Source organism: Mizuhopecten yessoensis, unplaced genomic scaffold (genome assembly GCF_002113885.1).
Source record: "Mizuhopecten yessoensis strain PY_sf001 unplaced genomic scaffold, ASM211388v2 scaffold7547, whole genome shotgun sequence".
Lineage (NCBI taxonomy): Eukaryota > Metazoa > Mollusca > Bivalvia > Pectinida > Pectinidae > Mizuhopecten > Mizuhopecten yessoensis.
Window position 1 is genome coordinate 259,163 of NW_018407102.1, and position 22,414 is coordinate 281,576.

Consider the following 22,414-nt stretch of genomic DNA (forward strand, 5'->3'; position numbering starts at 1 on the left):
TGTTACATTTTATCTCCTTTTGCAATAAGAGTTCCAAATACATGTAGATTATGTTCAACAGGACCCATTTCATATAATCTGAATAGCTATTCTATTTAAGGATACAGTAAAAGTAGTTTCATTGCATGTTGAGGCGAGCTCAAATATGCATGACCCTTCTGGAGGTCTAAGTAAATTATTCACATATTTTGTATTCCTTGGGGTACATCTTTGGTGTGTAGTACACGTATATATGTACCATCGGTTCGCTCACAGATTTCTGTGAACCCAACACAAGTGCACGCCTGTTTTGATCAATTATTGAGAAATAATTTTAAAATACAGCACACAAAACCTTCCTCTACTGTATTATATATACACAATTTCTCCCTATACAGCTTACAAATTGACATTATTTCTCTGGTATAATCTGTATTTAATAAGTATATTAATTCACTTGAAATGATAAATTTATCTTTAGTATCTCCATTCTTTGTATACAATACCTGTACCCAGCTCAAACATATCGAAATATTTGTCTCATTCAAATCGCTCGAGTGGTTTTATATACACCCTACAAGATAATTGTGTTTGCATTAAATTATTTATGGCCATCGATGTATAGGATTCTAATCCATGAACAAATATCGACGCAGGGCCCACACTCCACCTATTGTTACAAAGCTTTGAGCAAATTTGTGAGCACTGGAGGTTTTGTATAAATCTTTGAGCCTACATGATCATTGGGTTTTAGCGGCTTTTAAAGTATAGCGAACTTGAAATCCACAAAAAAATAATACATTTTTGTACCTGTTAAACTGTTTGTATCACTGTATTTGAGAACATATAAACACATTGTGTGACAATATATATCAAAACATAAGATGAGTTTATAAAGTCAGAAAGTTCTCGTGTGTATTGTTTCTTTAAAATAGAGTTCAAATGGGTTTTTTTTCTTTTCAGCTGCAGATGACAAATCCCTAAGCTGATCCAAAACATTTGTGTTCATGTATTATTAAGAAATTGTACAATGCTTATTCCATAAATTTATATTCATGTAAAGTAAGCATTGTGCAAATTTGACATGAACACAGTAAAACAATTTCATTACATTGGTTTTTAGAATTGACTGACACTATAGTTATGAAGTATAGACATTCATATCAAACAATTTACCTCCACTACATGGAATATAGACAAGGCATTGATTTAATATCCAGCAGGACATTATTTCCAAAGATTTTCGTGTCCCGGGAATTATTTCATCTGTCGTTTATTGAAGATTTTCTCATCTGACAAGACCTTTTTATGCCTGAATACAAACACATACTGGTATCACAGCACTGTTCATTATAAATCAATTAGGGGACAGAGAGGTTATTGATGGTTAAATGTGAATTGCACCAAAATCATCATTGGAATTCTGTTGTTGAAAACAAATCTTATGTTTGCAATAATTATAAACCAATTACTTTCCAAAAAACTCCTATATAATTGAATTTTGCAGCCCAAGGTCATCGAAAACATCTGGGCCATAACTCTGTATATAGCGGTACATAAGACCATGCAGATTTTAGTATGTGACCCTCTGCCACCTCAAGTGCTAGTGGCATACAAAATTAGGCAATTACAGAGTACATGGGCAGACTGATTGACTAAGAAAGTAGTGCAAATCTGGAGTATGTCCCCTTCAATAGAAACCGATGGCTTGGGGACTAAAAAAGCACGAAGACACTGGTTCAAATGGTTAAATGTATCTGCATACCTACTCGTTTTGGATCGAAAGTCAGATATTGATTCATCCTTGTCATTTGCAAATACTCAGTTAACTTTCCACTACCATGTATGAGATCACATACCTGTCTATAAAGGTCTGGTTAATAGAGAACATATCCCCATCCTATGCCTCTATATTTAATGCAACGAAACAAGACAACTTATATCAACTTGAAAAGGTAAAATCAGCCTCCATTCGAGGAAAAACAAAGGTATCCACACACATTTTGTAGGCCATTTACCCACATCACCATCTTCAATTCCACATATGGCAACATTTATCTTTTGTGCATTTTAACTGAAAGTGAGATAATCCAGTGTTAGCAGAGTTTTAGCAAGAGAAGCATGTCACCTATAGAGGCAAGTCAGGCAACAGAGTCAAGGCTGTGCAATGGGGATTGAGCTAAGCAGCACGTTGTCTATAGAGGCAACAGAGTCATGGCTGTGCAATGGGGATTGAGCTAAGCAACATGTCACCTATAGCGGCAAGTCAGGCAACAGAGTCAAGGCTGTGCAATGGGAATTGAGGTAAGCAGCATGTCACCTATAGAGGCAACAGAGTCAAGGCTGGGCAATGGGGATTGAGCTAAGCAACATGTCACCTATAGCGGCAAGTCAGGCAACAGAGTCAAGGCTGTGCAATGGGAATTGAGGTAAGCAGCATGTCACCTATAGAGGCAACAGAGTCATGGCTGTGCAATGGGGATTGAGTTAAGCAACATGTTGTCTATAGAGACAACAGAGTCAAGGCTGTGCAATGGGGATTGGGCTAAGCAGCATGTCACCTACAGAGGCAAGTCAGGCAACAGAGTCAAGGCTGTGAAATGGGGATTGAGCTAAGCAGCATGTCACCTATATAGGCAACAGAGTCAAGGCTGTGCAATGGGGATTGGGCTAAGCAGCATGTCACCTACAGAGGAAAGTCAGGCAACAGAGTCAAGGCTGTGCAATGGGAATTGAGGTAAGCAGCATGTCACCTATAGAGGCAAGTCAAGCAACAGAGTCAAGGCTGTGCAATGGGGATTGAGGTAAGCAGCATGTCACCTATAGAGGCAAGTCAGGCAACAGAGTCAAGGCTGTGCAATGGGGATTGAGCTAAGCAGCATGTCACCTATAGAGGCAAGTCAGGCAACAGAGTCAAAGCTGTGCAATGGGGATTGAGCTAAGCAGCATGTCACCTACAGAGGCAAGTAAGGCAACAGAGTCAAGGCTGTGCAATGGGGATTGAGCTAAGCAGCATGTTGTCTATAGAGGCAACAGAGTCATGGCTGTGCAATGGGGATTGAGTTAAGCAACATGTTGTCTATAGAGACAACAGAGTCAAGGCTGTGCAATGGGGATTGAGCTAAGCAGCATGTTGTCTATAGAGGCAACAGAGTCAAGGCTGTGCAATGGGGATTGAGCTAAGCAGCATGTTGTCTATAGAGGCAACAGAGTCAAGGCTGTGCAATGGGGATTGAGCTAAGCAGCATGTTGTCTATAGAGGCAACAGAGTCAAGGCTGTGCAATGGGGATTGAGCTAAGCAGCATGTTGTCTATAGAGGCAACAGAGTCAAGGCTGTGCAATGGGGTTTTAGCTACAGGAGCATGTCATTTATAGGAGCAAGTGTCAAGGCTGTGAAAAAAGAGGCTTTAGCTAAAGAGGCATGGCGTCTATAAAGGCAACTACCCATAAGTTAAGGTTCAGCAATAGGGATTTTACTATAGGAGTATGTCGTCTATAGAGGCAACAGAGTAGCGGCTCAGCAATAGCGTTTTAGCCAAAGAGCTTATCATATGTAGGAAAAGCAGAGTGAAAGCTGTGCAATCATGTTTTAGCCAGAAGAAACATATCATGCCAAGTAACAGCAGTTGGAGCACAAACTAAGCCAAAATCTCTTGAAAAAATGTCAATGAATTTGATTTACTGCATGAAACCAAATCCTTTTTACTGAAATATCAAAAACAATGAAAGAAACCAAACCATTTTGTGACAATTAAAAAGTAACAGCAAGAATGCGTAGACGTATGTACTGGGGGAAAAAAAGACAAAAATATTTCAGCCATAATTTGGTGTAAGAAAATACACTTGTCCATAAACAATAATTTCTTAAACAACAGAAACACTAAGCTGCTATTATTCTATGTAAATGTAAATATATGTAAGTCAGCATATATTGACTAGTGCCACCATGAATGTACTCTGATAATAACAATTTATGTATACACTATACACACAAGACTTTTGCATGAATGTGTCAATACAAACTGAAACTGGATAAAGGCCAGTTAAAAACAATTATTGAAGTAATCATGGTATATCTTTCCACCGAAGAAATCTGACACCTAAACTTCAAATTTTACATTGGCAGAGCCCCTGTGAACACTACACTTGTAACACAGCACGTACCTCTGCACACTAGATTTTTTTTGTATCAATGCCCTTTAAATATTATCTACAATTCTGATCTTTGATCTCTTTTCTTCAGACCATTTATCTCCTTTTACAGATTCTTTGAAAATTGTTTCAACCTATATCATATGATAGGAAAGGCTAACCAGTGCTAAGCTAGCTTGCCAGTAAGGCAGTATTTTCCCCTCAATTTCCTTAGCTGTTTCAATCATAAGAAATGTCCTCCCAACTTTCCTTTTGGGAGAAATCTCCCTAAAAGTGAAAGCCTGGCCTTTCCTCCCATTCTTATATTATCCAATCTAATTAAAGCTTATGTAGCTTAGCTTTGAAATACTCAGGAATGAAAAGATGTTGTAAAAAGGTTTTACAATGTATTCTCTAAGCAATTAATAAATTCATATCAACCTGTCTTTCGCTTTACAAAAATGACAAAAAGTTTAAAGGTCTGTTGACTACTGCAAGTATTGGTAAGATTATATGTAGACAATCACATAGGGTGGAATAAGACCTGAATGTGTCTAACTGTCTATGTGATACTGGTATGTATATATTCATACTTGGTACATGGGTTACGATAACAAATGTACACTGTAATACAAATTACATGTACCGCTTTTGTCATCGTCAAAACACCAAACCATATGACCTTTCAAATGACATTCAACCCCACACTCTGTTGCCATGAAGTCATGTATACATAAACAATGTCCTTTCGATCATAAAATAACATATATCTATGTTTCAGTTCAGGCCTGCAGGAGAAAGACAAAGTTTTGAAAATATTTTTCTTCCTCATGTATCATCAACTCTGAAAAATTTGAGATCAAAAGTACTATACAGTTTTTTTTAAAAACAAACCAGTTGCAGACTGGGGACAATTTAGTAGAAGCATGAATGTGGTTATTAATCCATAGTGTTAAGTTGTTCTCCTTGGACGATATAAGCCTATTAATAAGTTCAACACCTAATGCCAGTGATAAGCCTTCTAATCAGATTTCTTGACCTATCCTACACGTGTGTCAATCTTTTGTATTTTATTTAAACCCAGCAGGGTGGTTCACATCGTAAATCTCTCTCATAAATGTTCTTGGATTTGGTGAATATATGTATTTACATAAGTGTATTTAAATAAAATGTTAAGCTGGAAGTGGTATTTAAGCTGAATACCAATTATTCAGTAGTTACACCAGAACTCTTTTTCATTATCATTTATTAATAATTTGACTGTTTGTACTAATACCGCCAACAGGTTGTAGGTATATATAAGAACAAAAAAGCATTGCCCTTCTGTCAGTGATTCAAATTCACAATGGTCATACGTCAACTGCCTACCTATATCCACTATAAAGTTTTAGTAATAATCCTTCATAGCATTATCAAATCTTCTAAAGACATTTGCTTGAAAGCTGGAATTGACTTACACAAAAAGTCTCTGTGTAACATTTTACATCAACTTTCTTGGGAAGCCAAATATTGAAAGAGCAGGAATTAATCAATTCTTAAATGCTGTAGATATGCCTAAGCAATTTGAGAGTAGGCCATAAAAAGCCATTCCAATAAAGTGTACACAAATACACTACCTTTAGAAATCCACAACAAAACATTTAAGTAATAGGTCAGGGAAACCTTTTCCTAATAAAGACCTGAATTAATTGAGAATGCTGCCTCAACAAAAAAAATGAAGGTGGAGAAGATGATATAAAGACTAAAAAGAGTCCAGATATATAGGATCCACATAAAAACTGATTGTCCAGATCAGAAAGTTAATTTAAATGTCCTTATACTAGAGCAACAGTAAACCTTGGCTGTCTAATAACATTTCTACTTCCTGTGTAACAATTACAACTTCATTGAAATCTAGATATTTCATCTATCCACTACAACAATTCTGTAGGTTTTCCCATTATACATGACTATTAAATTTAAGATACCGGTAGGTCAGAAATTACGTTACAGGTCATTTTATGTGTACCAATTGAAATCAAATAAAAAATCAAGTAAAAATTGAGTAATTATGCACTGTTAAAACTGAGGATGTCTGACCTACTTCTTGTGGGTCTTTCAGCCTCATGTACCAAATTTAAGGGACAAAGAATCAATATTGGAGGTCTAACAAATCTATATTAGAGGTCACTGGATCAATATCAAAGGTCAAGGAGGCCAACAGAATGGTTTGATAATCCATAATACATCAGACTCGAGATGAATTGCCTGACTAATGGAAATTTCTAATTTCGGATCAGAAGCATTTCTAAGTGGGTGATGGCTGTTATACATGAAATGTTGTCAAAGAAGTACTTAACTCTTAATAATGGTCAGAAATTTCTCTATTTAGCAATTTGTGTCATAGAAATGTCAGAATACACAATAATCATACCTGTAATCATAATCAATTCAAGGATATTATTAGCTTACCAATATCCGATCCATTCAGCATCTTCAGTATGAATGTCTTGATTTTCAAAATGGACCAATATAGAACCAAGGATAAGCTAATATTCTTGAACACTATTTTATTTTAACTTTCTAGGAATATATTTCAACCTCCAATCCTAAAATTGTGCTTTACTGATTTCAAAATCTATCCAGGAGTTTAAAGATCATGCATAATGCCAACTCTTTAAGTGTACAAATTTGATTTCTTGCACCCAGTGTTAATTTCACACAGAATTATGCAGTGTTGACATTATTAACTGTTGGTCTGTAGTGTTACTTCACTAAAAGATTGACCAGCATGCTGAATTTGCAGGCACACTTTTCAACGAAACTCATAATTACAACAGTTGGAAAATAATTACCGTAATCAAATTCTATGGCACAATCAATTGAAATCCGTACCTTAAGCATCCTAACTTCACGTAGAGCAATCTTTTTGACCATTTTATCATCCTCACTTTCCAGGAACTTCTTGATAGCAACAAGTTGACCAGTCTCCTTGTGGCGACATTTGAGTACCATACCATAACTCCCCTCTCCAACCAGACCAAGGTTTTCATACTTCTCCATGGTCCTCAGTGCCGTCGATCCCTTTACTGCAAGCTGTCAATGCAGGTAAAACAAAATAAGAACATACCTTAAGCTGTATAAATTTAGGTCAGATTGGTCGAGCCTCGTTAGCTTCAAAAGTTTACTGCATATTTCAAATATTCATCAAACACAGTAAAACCTGGTATAACATGGGAAGTTATCCAGGCATAGGCCTACAAATTTTGAGATAACAAAACAAAGCTGGGGCATATGGAGCTATTTTGTGGACACGAAAAAGGTCATGTATTTGATAGAAAGTGTACCAATTTGAAAAAATTGCTAGATTATATAGTAAGTGAACTTTGCATGATGTTCTGGTATAGAGAAAAACTCTAAATTTCAATAATTAAATTGGTCATATCTCCAAAATTATTCATAATGAACTACTGTATACATTAAACACATGTAACATATATAATGAAGAAGGTTTAAAAGAATACCAATTATAATGCATGGAACCCAATATTATTCATAAGTTGCATAAGATTTCTCAAAACATGTACTATAAATATTGATTTAATATTCCAGAATAATCAACAAACATAAGGATTTCACTGTTACTGTAAATTACAATGCATGTACATTTATATCTATTAATAAACTAATCTTCTAATTCCAGGACCTTGTTATTATGCCATCATTTGTACAGCAAAATGTTGGCACTAAAAAGGGTTTGGCATGCACAATATACATGTAGCAAAGGAGATTAATGAAGGAAAGGGATCCAAAATATGTTGGTGGTAAGCAAGTTGAGAAAAGTACAAGGGCATTACATATAAATTGTTTCTGGCTCTGTGATAAAATATCAGAACCATCAACACAGGATTGACCTTAATAGAAGGTATATGAAAATACATCGCAAGATTGAGCAATATTAAAAGAAATGTAGACCATGAAAAAAATCATTTCTTCATATCTGTTCATGCAAATATTAAAAGATGTCTACAAGTGTATTTCAATGCAAGTTGATGGGTCCCAACATGGTTAACAATGAATATAGATATATACAAGTTCATGCTGGTTATAATAAATCCATAAATAATACATTTTAAGTTTTTCCATAACAATACGTGATTTGTCTTTATGAATAGGCACCATTACAGATCAGTCTGTGATAGCCTAGCTATTTGGCCAAAAAAAACATTATTTCTGTTTCTTACATTTACTATAAACCTTTCAAGCCGACACCGAGTACATTTTGATATGCAATACAAGAGAAGAAATTAGGACTAGAATTACTAGAATGCCTAGATACTGTTAAGAGGTACAGGTCAGTACAATTAACAGAATATCAACAAATGGTTTTTCTTCCTTTTGCTTTCATTGTCCTGAAAAAAAGCTACATAAATACTGCAGACAAGGAGCCTTTTAACATGATGAATTTATGACATTAATTTAAATCTATGACAATTGTAAGGATTTTTTTGATTTTTTTGAACAAAAGACTGAGATGTATATTTGATGTAATAACCAAAATATGCATGAAACAAACATCTTTGACTTTGTCATGATGGCAAGAACAGTAATATTTGTAGCGGTAATACATTGGTTTTGGTGATGTTAAACCATTGTTTTCCTAAAAGCATTATATCTTTCCTATAACGTTTCAATCAGTAATCGGTGTTAGGAAACAGGTAATTTTTTTCTTTGCTGTTTAAGACGACAGTATTTTACATTTCATTTACTTCATAGTGAAATAAATATAAAAATAGAATGTTTATATATGTACACAGGTTCCATTCAGTAATAAATCAGCCTGTTATAAAAAAATCTTGACAATTTAATGTCATGATGCCCCCTATAAATTTTCCTCTTCACCGATTTCTTCTTGATGTCAGTTTTTATTGATGTTTACCCAATGTATCACTTCAATCTGTTAAAAGCTTTTGAAAAGCAATAAGTTATCTAATAACATACAACCATCTCAAATGTATGTCTACCATATATTATTGAGTGATAAACCCAAGCCTCCTTCCTTCTTGTCTAACAACTGTTGGTCGTTTCCTCCTCAAGCACTCTCTTTTTACATCGAAGCTACCTCCAAATAATCTTTTTCTAAGATATGTAGTCATTATGATAAAAGTTGAAGCAACTTCGAAAGTTGGCTACCATGACACATTTTAGATAAGAACAAGCTATTTTGAAAGACACCGGTCAGTGCTTTTTCCAGATTTTTTGAGAAAGGGATTGGTTTGATTTGGTTTGATTTGGTTTAATTTTGTTTAACATCCTATTAACAGCTAAGGTCATTTAAGGACATGTCTCCATGTGTGTCCTGTATGCGTGCTTGCATGTGTGTATGCAGGAGACCGGGTATCTTGGTGTGCTTGCCTTGCCTCCATGTGATAGCGCGGATCTGATGCTGACTTCATAGTGCTATCTCACTGAAATGCCATGCCGAAGGCAACCAGCACAGCATTCCGCCCGGTCACATTATACTGACAACGGGAGAAAGGGTTGGGAGGCAAACATAAGGTAACATTTTTCTCAAACTTCTTTTTCTATCTTTCTTTTTTGACTGAAGCAATGTCAGTAATCTGAGTAGAAAATAATTACTTGAAATTTGGATCTTCTATTGGAAACTGATCCTCTAAGAATCCCTGTATATCTGTGTCTTAATGCTGAGTAAGAATAAGGTTAAAACGGGTAGAGGTCATTTATAATACATCAATAATTAACTACTTCGTTGATGAGGTCACTGATCAGAATCCTAAAAGATATTTTACATTGGTAATTGATCTTGTAGAATCATAGGAAAATACCTGTCTCCCAGCATCTAAATCCTGGACAATAATTATGTGAAAATGGGTAAAGGTCATTATACATTAACAATCAATTACTTCCCTAATGTAGTCACTGATCCAAAAACATAAAAAATAATAGGAAAAGTACCTGTTATATCACACAACATGAGCTGTTTTATTTATAATACACAGTATTCAGACTTTGTTAATTATTTACAAAGGTTCACAGAAGTTGTGTGAAGTCTATACAGAAAACCTTTAGCAGCTATATATTATTGTATGATTTGGCCAGTCCAGAAACAATGGCTGGTCTTGTGGCTTTGTGTGGCTTTGTGTGGCATTGTAGCCATTCCGAGTGCCGTGCCGTGTGACTATGCCAATGCTTCAGTCTTACCTGGGGGTCACATTGGGGTTCCAAGTCTACCTTCGTATTAACTCATACACAGATAAACCGCTATTTTAATGGAAAGGGCAAAGTGGACACAAATTTTTTGCGTCAAATTACATTTAAAAAAGTATGAATTATATATGAAACTGAATCAACAAAAATATATGAGGAAAGTTTTCAATGGTAACTTGGGGATCTGAATCGGAGGCATAAACCTGTTTTTGAAATACTGGAGAGGAATGTCAAAAAATGCATACAAGTATTTCATAAAAGAGAAAATATTTTTCAATTGTGACCTTATAAAATAAGTTTACAGAAGTACAAAGAAATATTTTCATCAATGACATTATTAAATATAATTATATAATATTATGTACAGTTGTAATTACAACAGTTCAAAATGATAGGGCCATTCATGATGATATCGAGAAGGCCATCCTACAGGCCTATGTAAAATTGAGGTACCCTTTGTTACCCCTTTTAAAGTCTGGGCGAGACTATTGATTGTATGAGAAGGCTGAACATCGACTTGACAGATACTGTGTGCAATTAATAGACTAACAATCAACCTTAGCCCTTTGTAATCAGAAAGGCATTAATAAAAATGGTTTAAATGCATAGTGGAAGATAGATATCAAGTTGGTAGGTGTATTTCTATACTAACGTGTACATTGTATAAAGCTGGCATCCCTTCATTTCTATATATAATATATATATATACATACATACACACGCAGGGGAAATATAACATTGTCTGTTAGCATTATTCTGTCCTGGCTTGGGAGATGGGCCTTACCTCAAATTACACCTGATTGTGAATTGTTTAAATCTACTGGTATAGCAGGTGTTACAGTGTGAATGTTGATTATCTTAAAATATACCGGCATTACAATATAGTGCTGTGCCGTATGTATACTAGATCTACAAAAGTCACACGCGATATTTACAATACAAATATTTGTCTACAATATACTAGTCTATGTGTGTACGTGTTGGCAATATAAAAATAACATGTTTCTATTTAGTCTATGTGTATGCATGCATTGGCAATATAAAAATAACATGTTTCTATTTACATTAGCAGTTAATCTGTTTTCTGGCCAAGCACACATTGCCAGTCTCATATTACCTGTCTACGTTAAATCAGTCAAATATATACTACCTTAAGAAAGTAGCATATGCTTGAAATAATATAGGACACAGTGTATTATGAAGATAAAATACTTTGCATGTACCTACCATGAAGTCAAAAAAAAAAACTTGTACATGGTTTTTGATGAAAAATGTGTCTGATTCCCGTTTCATTTGTAATTCTACATAAAAACATTTATCAGAAAAGCATATTTGAAAATACTGAGATATTTTCCAGAGTTAAGAGGAAAAGGCACAAGTAGGGACATTTTTTTTCAATTTGATACCTATATATATGCTCACGTACCACTGAACCCCAGATCGGTCTGACTCCAGAAGCTCAGTTAAATATGGGACACCTAATTAATAACTTATGGTCTTAATATCACATCTCAGACCCAACCCTCGTGAACATTGTCATTCCTATAAGAAATTCTTTAGTTTAGTTATTTTCCGCAAGAACTGAGCATTGTTGGAGTTGAGGAAAAATGTCTCTAAGTTGAAGAAATATTCTTTATCTCCTTTAAAAGTCTGGAAGTACTGGAAAAGAGACAAACATTTTCATTTTCTTTTGCAAACTTGGTAAACTCAATGCCAGCAAGCTATTGGTCAAATAAGACTCCAGACCTTTCAGTTCATCAGAAAATGTCATTTGAGTCTTTTAGCAAGTTTGACCTCTACAAACTTGAATATAAGTCAAGGTAATTCTTTTGGCCAACTTTTAGAACTCCATACATACACAGACTTATTCTGACAACATACATGCAATATGTACAGGATTAACAATCCTTTGATAGTCAGCTCGTAGTATGCTAAATTATAATTTTAAAGTTCTTCGCTTGATTTTTTCTTTGAAACAAAACTTTTGTGGCTGATTTTTCCAATGTTCATAAAGTTGGTTCTCTAATTGTTTAACTGAAATCGCATTTACAACATTAAATGGAAGGCTATTCCATATATCTACATTTCTCTGCGTGAAAGAATGTTTCCTCCCATCCAACCTTGAAAACCCTTCATATATCTTAAAATTACCAGTTAGGAACCATCAGGAAGTTTTCCCAAAAACTAACTGGCCAAATATTTGATAGAAATAAAGTACATTAGATATATTCTCTTTTGTCATATTTTTCCAATCATCCAATCCTGTTTAACCAGACAATCATTGATTCAGAAAGAACAACTAAAGATGGTTCTTATCTTGCTTTGTGTATCAGCACTGATAAATAACCTAATGTTAACATTATCAGCTAGTTTTCAAAATGCATATATTGAAGAAATAAGATCTAAAATGGTGAAATGATTTTTTTATATAAATCTACAACAGATATATAAATGGCAACCTTTCTTTCGTGAAAGTTCAAAAGGGTGTCAATGTTGACAATGAGTGAGGGTAAAAATAAAATCAACCTGAAGGAAAAAATAACTACACTGTCTACAGACCTTGGCCCCATCAATGACAGTCTACTCCAGTTGATCAGCACAAATTTATATACTTTCAAATGAATATTTGCTTGTCTTCAACAAACCATAAAGGTGCAGGTTACTATCTTATGTAAAGTTTTTGCAAGCTCCTGAATTTTATACATATTCATGTAGTTTTGATCTCCATAACCTGATCAATCTAGTGAAAATTTGATCCTATCATATATATATGCACACAAATATCTTATGAAACATCCGGATCAATTATACAAATGTAAGTAACCACAACAGTATTTTTGGTCACCCATTTGTATACATGTAGATGTATTCTCTACACTGAATTGTTTGAGAATAAAAATTGTCATTGTCATTGAAGTGTCTGTATAGCCACATGTTTGACATGCAGCATAACAGAAAAATCCAATAACTTTAATAGAATATTCCATTTAAAGTATTATATATTATGTAACGAATATTCAATGATTCAATGAAAAAAACCCACACACCCACTGTCCAGTGTGTTATGTATATAAGCACTTACAATACACATTTGAAAACCAAACTTTACTTTAGTTTATCTCTTGTATGTTGTATTCATTAATAACCTGGCTATAAGTACTGTTACCAATGACTGAACAAAACACTTTTTAATTCTATAGTCACATTGTAAGCCACGTGTACCAACACTGCAAACGAAAACTCAGACATAACCTACAAAATGCATCAGTTTTCAATAATGGTTTACGGAAAATAACTAATTTTATGGTTCCAATGAACTTAACTTAATTGTTGATGTTTATTAGTTTAATTGTTGATGTTTATTAGTTTAAGCCAAACAAAAATTTATTTGTTTTTTAGCCTTGTTATCGTTAATGAGTATTGACCCTATGATCATTTGTGCTTTGCTAAGGAGCCAACAGGCTTTTTACCAATTTTGAATTAACACTGTGAAAAATTAGCTTTCTAAGTGTATCTAATTGATATTGTGCTAAAAATACCTGAATCTGAACTATATATTGTTTTTATTATATATAACCATTTGAATCCATTGCAAACAATAAAACTGGGCAAGATATAATTTTATGGTAGATTTTGGTTAGCAAAGTAATACGATTAAAAAGATTTGGTATTCTTTCCATCATATAATAATGTTAATATATTAGAATCAGTTTCAGCAAGAATACCACATGATAACTTAAATCATATGGCAAAAAAGCCAATTTTGGTGTTATATTTAGTATAGTTTGTCAAGTTACAGGTGAAACTTAAATGTAAATTGTGTTAGACTCCATTCTCTTCAGCTTTTGGGGACAATGTTTGAATTTTTTTTTTCATGCTGATGATAACTTAGGTTTGTCATGAAATTCCAATTTTTATGAAGTAAGATGAAACTTTTTCACTAGCTTATGTTAAAGAATTATTGAAAAACTGTTTCCTGGAGGGGACCAGAGGACTGATTTTGTTGACATCATTTGGCGTAAGTGGTGGTGAAGCTATATTTTGTTAGATATAGGATACTGATACAGAAGCATAGTCAACTTTTAACTCAGACATTAATGATTTTCAGAGGGACAGGATTTAGTCTTATTTTGCATTAAAAATTGGCACAAAAATGACTAAAAAGAACACTGCATTAGATTTTGTTATGTGATAATCTTCAATAGCAACTCTTGGATTATCTGCGGAAAACAATAATGGAATGGTAACATTAATGTACATTGAAGCTTATAAATGTTACATACATGTACATATACATATGTATAATGCCAGACTAAGAAAAAGATGTTTCAGTTCAATCTTTCTAATGAAGAATCTTCTTGTGCTTTTAAAATCAAAATTCAGCTAGAAATAAATATATCATTACCATTCTGTCAACCTCAACCTCTTAGAAACACATCTTCAGGAACACTTTTTTTTTAGTCTGGCCTTACAAGGATGAAACGTCACAATATTGGCCATGCAATCCAGCCACCTACTAGCCTACCTAGTAAACAAATAAAATACTGTAAATATGTACTACTACATATTTACAGTACAATGTGTAGAGTTGTGCTATGATTAATGGTACTTACTCCTGACATTGTTTGTCAATACTTTGCTATCCATGGGAGAGTCCTCACTTTGGAAAAAGAATTTTCATTTCTGGTAATTACATGTTTATACAGTACAAGCAAAATCACCCATTTTGATAGGAAGAATTATCATTGGAACCATGTAAATCTGGACAATAATAATCCATCAGAGGTGTACAATTTCATTAGCCCAATGTCTTGGGCTAGAATATTTTATGCAGGAGTGTACAATCTTATCAGAGTACTAGCCTGCAAAACGATTTTGAAAAATTAAGCTTACCTAACATATATTTTCACTAGCTAGACCCAACATAAAATCTTCGGCCTCAGTGGGCATTGGGCAAGTGAATTGTACACCCCTGTTATGTTGGGACTAATGAATTTTCAATACAGTGTATTGACTAGGAAAACCGAATACTTGTTGGCTAGATTTTGAACAAAAACTGTTTGCAGGCTAGCAAATACTCTAACAATGAAATTGTACACCCCTGTCAAATATTCATAAAGAGATTTCTGGACACTTGTGATTTGGCTCAGATAATCCATCAAATTTGTTTTTTGGAACTTAACATCCAGACTTTTATCTTATATCTATTAAACTTGCTTTCCAGGCACTTACATGTATACACTGGTTCCATAATTTGAATACTAAATATTGAAATTCAGGATATAGTTAAAGAGTTTTTTTGCCTTGGGAAAAATAGCAAGATTTTCCAGGAAATTGGATTTGAGAAACCAAATTGTCCAGTTTTGATAAACACACATGGTTCTAATGTAAAACATTTCAAAATATACTCAGTTCTGGTTCATACCTATTTGCGTTAAAATAACTAGCAAGTATTCATGATGAAACACTCACAAAAACTATTATAAAAAGGTGATATACTGTAAATCACTAACTTGCATGGTGTTTATAATTTTACTTATTTTGTGGGTAATCTTTTTCAACAAATTTATGGGTCAATGACATAATTACAAGTTTGATATAAAGAAATTCTTTGTGTGAGTGGGTACTTGCAATCCACAAATTCATGTACCCACGAAATAGTTTTTTGTAGCGAAACCATATAATTTGGGCCCCACAAAAATATCTTATTTCACAGTATGTGCTATTTGCAACCAAAAGACTCAATTATAAGGTATATAAAAGAAACAAATTTTGATGAATAAGGTTTAAAAAATGAAAAGATATATATAAAAGATTAACAAAAACAAATTATAAATCATGATAATGGGCAACCAACAAAGGACAGCTATTATTTTTTTATCATGGATCCATGATTTCTGTAAATATAGTACCAAGCTTTTTGATGGGATATTTAGGTGGAAGCTCATTCTACGGTTAATATTTAATTCAAGAAATCTGTATAAAATGAAATGTGCAGATTAAGCATATTTTGTGTGAGAGGGTGACACTTTCCATAAAAATTATCTTTTCCCGATCCATCAGGTTGCCAAGGCCATTGAACATTATATCTAAATCTAAATTTAATCACAATGAAAAGACAAGCTTAGACTAAACGTGAACCACATTCTACGAAGGCTATGAAATCATAATACTTTTATAGTAAATAATGTATGTATACATGCTTCCACCTGACACTTTGAAAAGGCTCGCACCAGCTTGAACTTTTCCCATCCACAGGTATGATCTGCCTCAAATGAAATGGGAGGAGGAGGGGTTTTGGTTTTACTATACATTGCATTCGCACATAGATCTACCAGGTAGAACCTTATTTTTGTTGAATAGGAAAGGCCTCAGCTAATTGTTCTTGAAGAACATGTACATGTACATATTTTTCTGCAGGTTCAATATATATTTGAAATTATCAAAACACATCAACTTGAAAGTGTGGTCGATTTCAAGACCCCAGAATTCAATATTTTTACAAATCTCAATACAGAATTTTGAACTGCAAAGGTAGTGTAAATTAACCTTTTTACTATGATAGGGGTCAATTTACTCAAAGACCAGATAAAGGTCAAAGTACTGTATGTTTACAGTGCAATTTCAAGATGTGTCCCTGATGCAGGTTTGGTGCTATTAAAAGCAATGTCATGGAATTGAAGATATTCTCCAAATCTTTCCAATGAAAAGGTCAAAATATGACCGCTGTAAATGCCATAAATTTGTCTGAACTTGAATCAAACAGCACATAACTCAAGTCCCACTTTACATATGATTTGACATGTGTTGAAACTATACCTGTGTAGTCCAAAACCAGGCCCTTTTGCACTACCTTAAGGTTTCAATGTAGTTTAGTTGACAAGGTAGCTCAATTGGTTAGACTGACAGTATAATGAACAAAGGTTCAGGGTTTGAATCCTGGTCTGGCCTAGTTGCATTTTTACTCTTAAAACACTTTACTGTTGTTTCATACAGACAAGAATAGAGCTCTTCTATTGCAGTTACAATCTATGACAGTGGTACAGGAATCCTTAAACTGCATGATCTGAAAACTCTAGCCAAAAGAATTCTTGAAAAAATAGCTACGGTTTATTTTATGCTTTTATTATACATCTATATAGGTATTGTAAGCCAACTCTAACCTTTTGGTTCAAACAGAAATTAAGCTTACGAAATTTGATTGTATTGGCATATGATATTGATAATCTTTAAGTTGCTGGAAATGCTGAAGGCAAGGTATAACTTTAAAAAAACCACATTGTGATATATGCTTAGGCCTATCAATTTTCTCTGCGCAAAACAGATCATCCCTTTAAATGACCTCTACATAATTGATGCATCAAATTTAGGTTGAATTTACAAGTAATTTCCAAGAGTCTGATTTAGAAACATGACTTGACAACTTTATAAAAAATAATTTATTTCAGCTCAGATTCAGGAACAGGAATTACGTGTAAATGTTACTTGCTGCGTTGGCCATATATTTTCAAACAACTTTTCAAAGAAACTTGCTTAATTTATGATGAAATAATAGATGTCAAGATTACACAGCAAATTTATAGGTGCACGGCCACTAGGTGTAATTTAACTGATTGTAGTAACCAAAATGAAAAGTCCATAAATCAGAAGTGTCTACATACAATTACAGTAAAGTCAATAAATCTACAATTCTAGCTGTCACGCTCCGGAATAACATTGGAATTGACATAGACAAATATATGTATGCAAACAGCATGCCAAAAACAACAAAAAATTACACATGTACATGTTTATCAATTGACAGAGATGACTGTACTTAACTACATACAAAGTACATGTTTACCATACAGGAAGGGAAATAGCAAAAGATTTTTGAAAATTTGATTTTCCCATCTTGCAGTGTAACAAAAAAAGCTTGCCTCTTGCTGTGTAAGTACTCTGAATAAAAAGCACTCTTCCACATTTATCTTATGAATGGGTCATTATCATTGGAAATAACAATTGAAATTATTATTGCCTAAAAATGCCAACTGCAAATGACAGCTAGGTCATCACTACAATTGTTAACTTCAGAATTTAACGTCTTGTACTATAATGATAACTTTATGACAGAATAAAAAGAACAAGTGATTTGAGATTCCAATTATAATATATGGCTTTGCAAGTACCTTCTAACCTCAAGAACCTAACTTCAGCAAATACCTATGCATACTCAGTTATTGATAATCAACCAATAGCATAGCTGTGTCATTGTCAGATGCTGCTAATAAAGAACCTCATTTTGAACAATCGTAATGCAGCAGTTTTGTGACAATTGTATGCAATCAACTTTTATATAACATTGAGCTATAGTATAAAAACAATATTCAGTCTTTGGGTACAGTATAGTTTTAATATTTACCCGGGTAACTTCTTTTTAAATCTATGTTGAAAATAACAAAAAAATCCTTTTGAAGCGGAAATATCATTAAGGCAGTCATATCGATAGATATAAACAGTGTTGTTAAATACTCTCGGTTTCAAGCCCCGTCTATTTGAAGGTCAAATTAAACTGTTTTAAATGGAACGTAATCTGTACCTTCCGATAATTAAATCAAACAGACTAGAAGGGGTGATAATATCATTCTCGAAAAAAATACTCACCTGATAAAAGGTTAAAACCAACACTTTGATTTTAGAGCCGTTGAAAGTTTACATTTTAAATCTCCAATGTTTCTGAAATAACAACTGTCGTCTGCTAAATATGGTCGCTTTGTAATGTCAACAGTTACACCATGTCATTACCATTACTAGGGGCTAATAATACACAGAACAACCTGTCACTTGTGTATGAACACTTGGATCTACCAAATCTCTTTAGAATCCCAGTAAATCCGCCCTAATGCAAACATATCTCGAGTTAATCAAACAGCGTGTGCGAACACTCAGAACTGTTCATACTGAAAACTCCTAAATCAAAGCACGACACAACGTTCCGACAACATATCTTACATTTGATTTCGGTTGTGTCTAAAACATCAAGGCCTTTCGTGTCGCTGTCTCATCTTCATTCACACAAACAATATCTCGTCTAAACATGATTATAGACAGCAGAGATCATGCTAATCCCAGACCGACTTGCCAGAACGCATGTATCTACTGACAACAAATAGCATTCCATCGATTGTACTTACATCCGGTTAATGAATGATTGAGGTTAGGTCAACAAAATTAAATGTTCTCGGAGTCAGTACCTTACTTATAATCAATAAAAACATTTAAACAAATATGTGAATATGTTAATGTTCAGGTGGTATTAAAATAAATTATCAATAATGCAGTAACAAACACGTAATTAAATAGCAATTAATGTTCATTAAATGGAACAGCCTTCGAAAATATAGATTACGTAGTCACGTGATACACTATTGGGCCGCCTACATCATGCATAAACATAAGGAGATACGGCATAGAAATAAATTTAAAAAAATCAGAAATAATGAGATATTTAACAACATTTTTTTGTTAAGTAAAACTTTACAGAAAATTATTGTTAAATATCTCATTATTTCTGGGGGTGGGGGTGTATTATCATTAAAGATTAATCTGTTGTATACACTAAATATCTGCTGTAAAATATCTAACCGAGAATGAATCTTCCTTTGAAATTAATTCATGAAATAAAGGGGACTTAACTCCTGATTTGATTTTTATTATATGCATCAGAAGTGGAAATTTTCATGTTGATCTACATTTGTACATTATAATGTATTAATATATATTTTAACACCAATATATTGATACTAAGGTCATGGAAATTGAAAGTCATTCTAGTTTGTTTTTATTATTGCAGCAGTTTTCCTTGTTTCATCTGTGATATGACTCAAAATCCAGGTCAGAGTTATTCAGATTACCCTTTCTTTCCTGCATCTTAATTTTTCTGCCATTTTACAGGCAACTTCCATGTTTCTTACATGTTTTCTGTTATTGTCTCCACCGTTAAGAATATGATTAATTTACTAGGAAAGCATAATTGACAAGTTTAATATTCTACCACATTTTATTCTTCTGTTGAAGTGGCACGCCTGTGTCATGTAAAATGACAGAAAAGTCTGTTTTCTATTTACATTTATTATCATAAATAACAAATTGCCATTATCAACCAACTTAATACCAGACATTTTACAAAAGCATTTTAACATCACAGACAGCAACATAAAAATGTTAACTATTTAATTTTCAAAACATTTTAATTAATTTGAATTATAAACAGAAAAAAAATCATATTTTGCCATTTTTTATAAACAGCTTGACACAGACATGAATAGAGGACAATAATGCCAGAGTTACCACCCTTTAATGAAGTTCGACACAGACATGAGTATAGGACAATAACACCATAGTTACCTCCCTTCTAGTTTGATAAAACTTATAACATACACTGCTAACAGCAATTGAATTAACAAGTGTTTCTATGTTAATACATCACCAAACCCTACAAACACTGCCTATATAATCATTAATGCTAGGTAAAACCACCTAATTTAACATCATGCCAATTAAGTCACTGCTAATAGTTTGTACTGCTGAAGCTTATAAAATCTCTTTTCTTATAAATGCTACCAAATCATACCTTTGTGATCCGACACCTCGTATACATGTATTGTATCACAAAGAGTATCAGATTTATACAGTTTTTTTTTGTATCCCAAATAGTGTCAGATTTATACAGATTTTCTTGTATCCCAAAGAATGTCAGATTTATACAGGTTTTCTGTACTAGATAAATTAATAAAATGGAGATATTTTCCATTGAAGATGTATTTCAACTTTCTTGTAAATAAAATTTATTGGCAAAGTATAAAAAAGGCATTTTAGAAAATATAAATGCATGTAATACCGTACAATATTAATTATTGTTCAAGAACTATGTTTCTTATTTCTTTTAACATTAGCAAACTGTACATTTTGGTTTGAATTTTAGTTAAAATCTGTAGTAAATACATGTACCTCCATCTTCACTCTCCTTTAGAAATGTTAAGAATGTTTGGGACAATAAAAAAAATCATTTAAGGGATGAAAATGAAATTACAACACACAATTTAAATGATCTTACAGAAATTATCATTTTAACAAGTTTCAAAATAGTTAACACCCTGGAAATCAATTCACTTGTTTTTTACACAGACATGTTGAATATCAAGATAAATCTCCATGATTTGGAATACATTCACATCAAGTATGTATTTCAGAGCAGGCATGAACACTAAAACTAAGGTCAAATATTGAACCAGATATTTCATTAAATAATTTCAGTGGAAATTTAAAATGATTTAATTTCTGTTTCGCTAACTTGGATTAATTAGCATTGAAATCTTCAAACTTATAAGAAATGTGACAGAAACATCTCAGAATTCTTTATCAACATATTCCAAAAGCTGCCAAAAAACAAAACACAGGAGTCTGAAGAGTCTAATTAATTAGATAAACAATTTTCAAGAATATAATTTTACATCATTATTGTCATAACTACCAGATCTCAATAAGGATTTTACCACACTTGCATGGCACTACTGATATCACAATTAAAACATGGAACTAACCAATGAAACAGGATGTTACATATAACAAATGATTTTACACATAAATTCACTGTATAGCACAGGAATAAAATTACTTGTGTACCGAGTAAATTTAAAAATTCAGAGATATATATTAAATATATGCGTCAATGATACTAAACAACACAATATCACACACTTATACAAGAGATCCCAGAGGGATCTTAGTGCCCACCTTTGTACCATCTTCATTAGTTCTTTGTCAGTTCGATCTTTTCTCTTCTTTCCTCTAATCTGTTTGATCGAGTCATATTAACAGTAAATGCACCTTGAGGTAACTTTTGATCTAAATTTAATACTGATGTGTATGAAAGCCAACCTTCAAAGTGAGTTTGTCATTTCACATATTTACTAGTACAGTACTTAATGTGAAAGAAATAGAATCGATCATTGCAATATGAGAAAGATCTGTTTAGTTCTTCTTTTAATCCATTTTGTTTTTATGATCAGTCTCAAAATATAACATACACAACGAGGGATCAAGGGGAACCTACAT

At 33.3% G+C, this 22,414-nt stretch overlaps 1 protein-coding gene across 9 annotated transcripts in view; it reads right to left on the bottom strand.

Annotated features, from left to right (window-relative positions):
- The window catches only part of LOC110453905 (cyclin-dependent kinase-like 4), a 51,851-nt gene extending 32,358 nt beyond the window's left edge, over positions 1–19,493 (bottom strand). For 4 of the 9 annotated variants that reach the window (XM_021503127.1, XM_021503126.1, XM_021503121.1 and 1 more), the window contains exons 1-3: positions 19,310–19,493; positions 14,932–14,978; positions 6,986–7,186 (exon numbers count right to left, since the gene is read on the bottom strand). In XM_021503127.1, coding sequence (XP_021358802.1) covers positions 6,986–7,186; positions 14,932–14,940 — 210 coding nt within the window. In that variant the 5' untranslated portion in view covers positions 14,941–14,978; positions 19,310–19,493. Of the gene's footprint in view, positions 1–6,985; positions 7,187–14,931; positions 14,979–18,961 lie in introns of all 9 variants that reach the window. The other 5 variants (XM_021503129.1, XM_021503128.1, XM_021503122.1 and 2 more) reach the window with 4 other exon arrangements.
- Between the last annotated feature and the right edge of the window lie 2,921 nt (positions 19,494–22,414).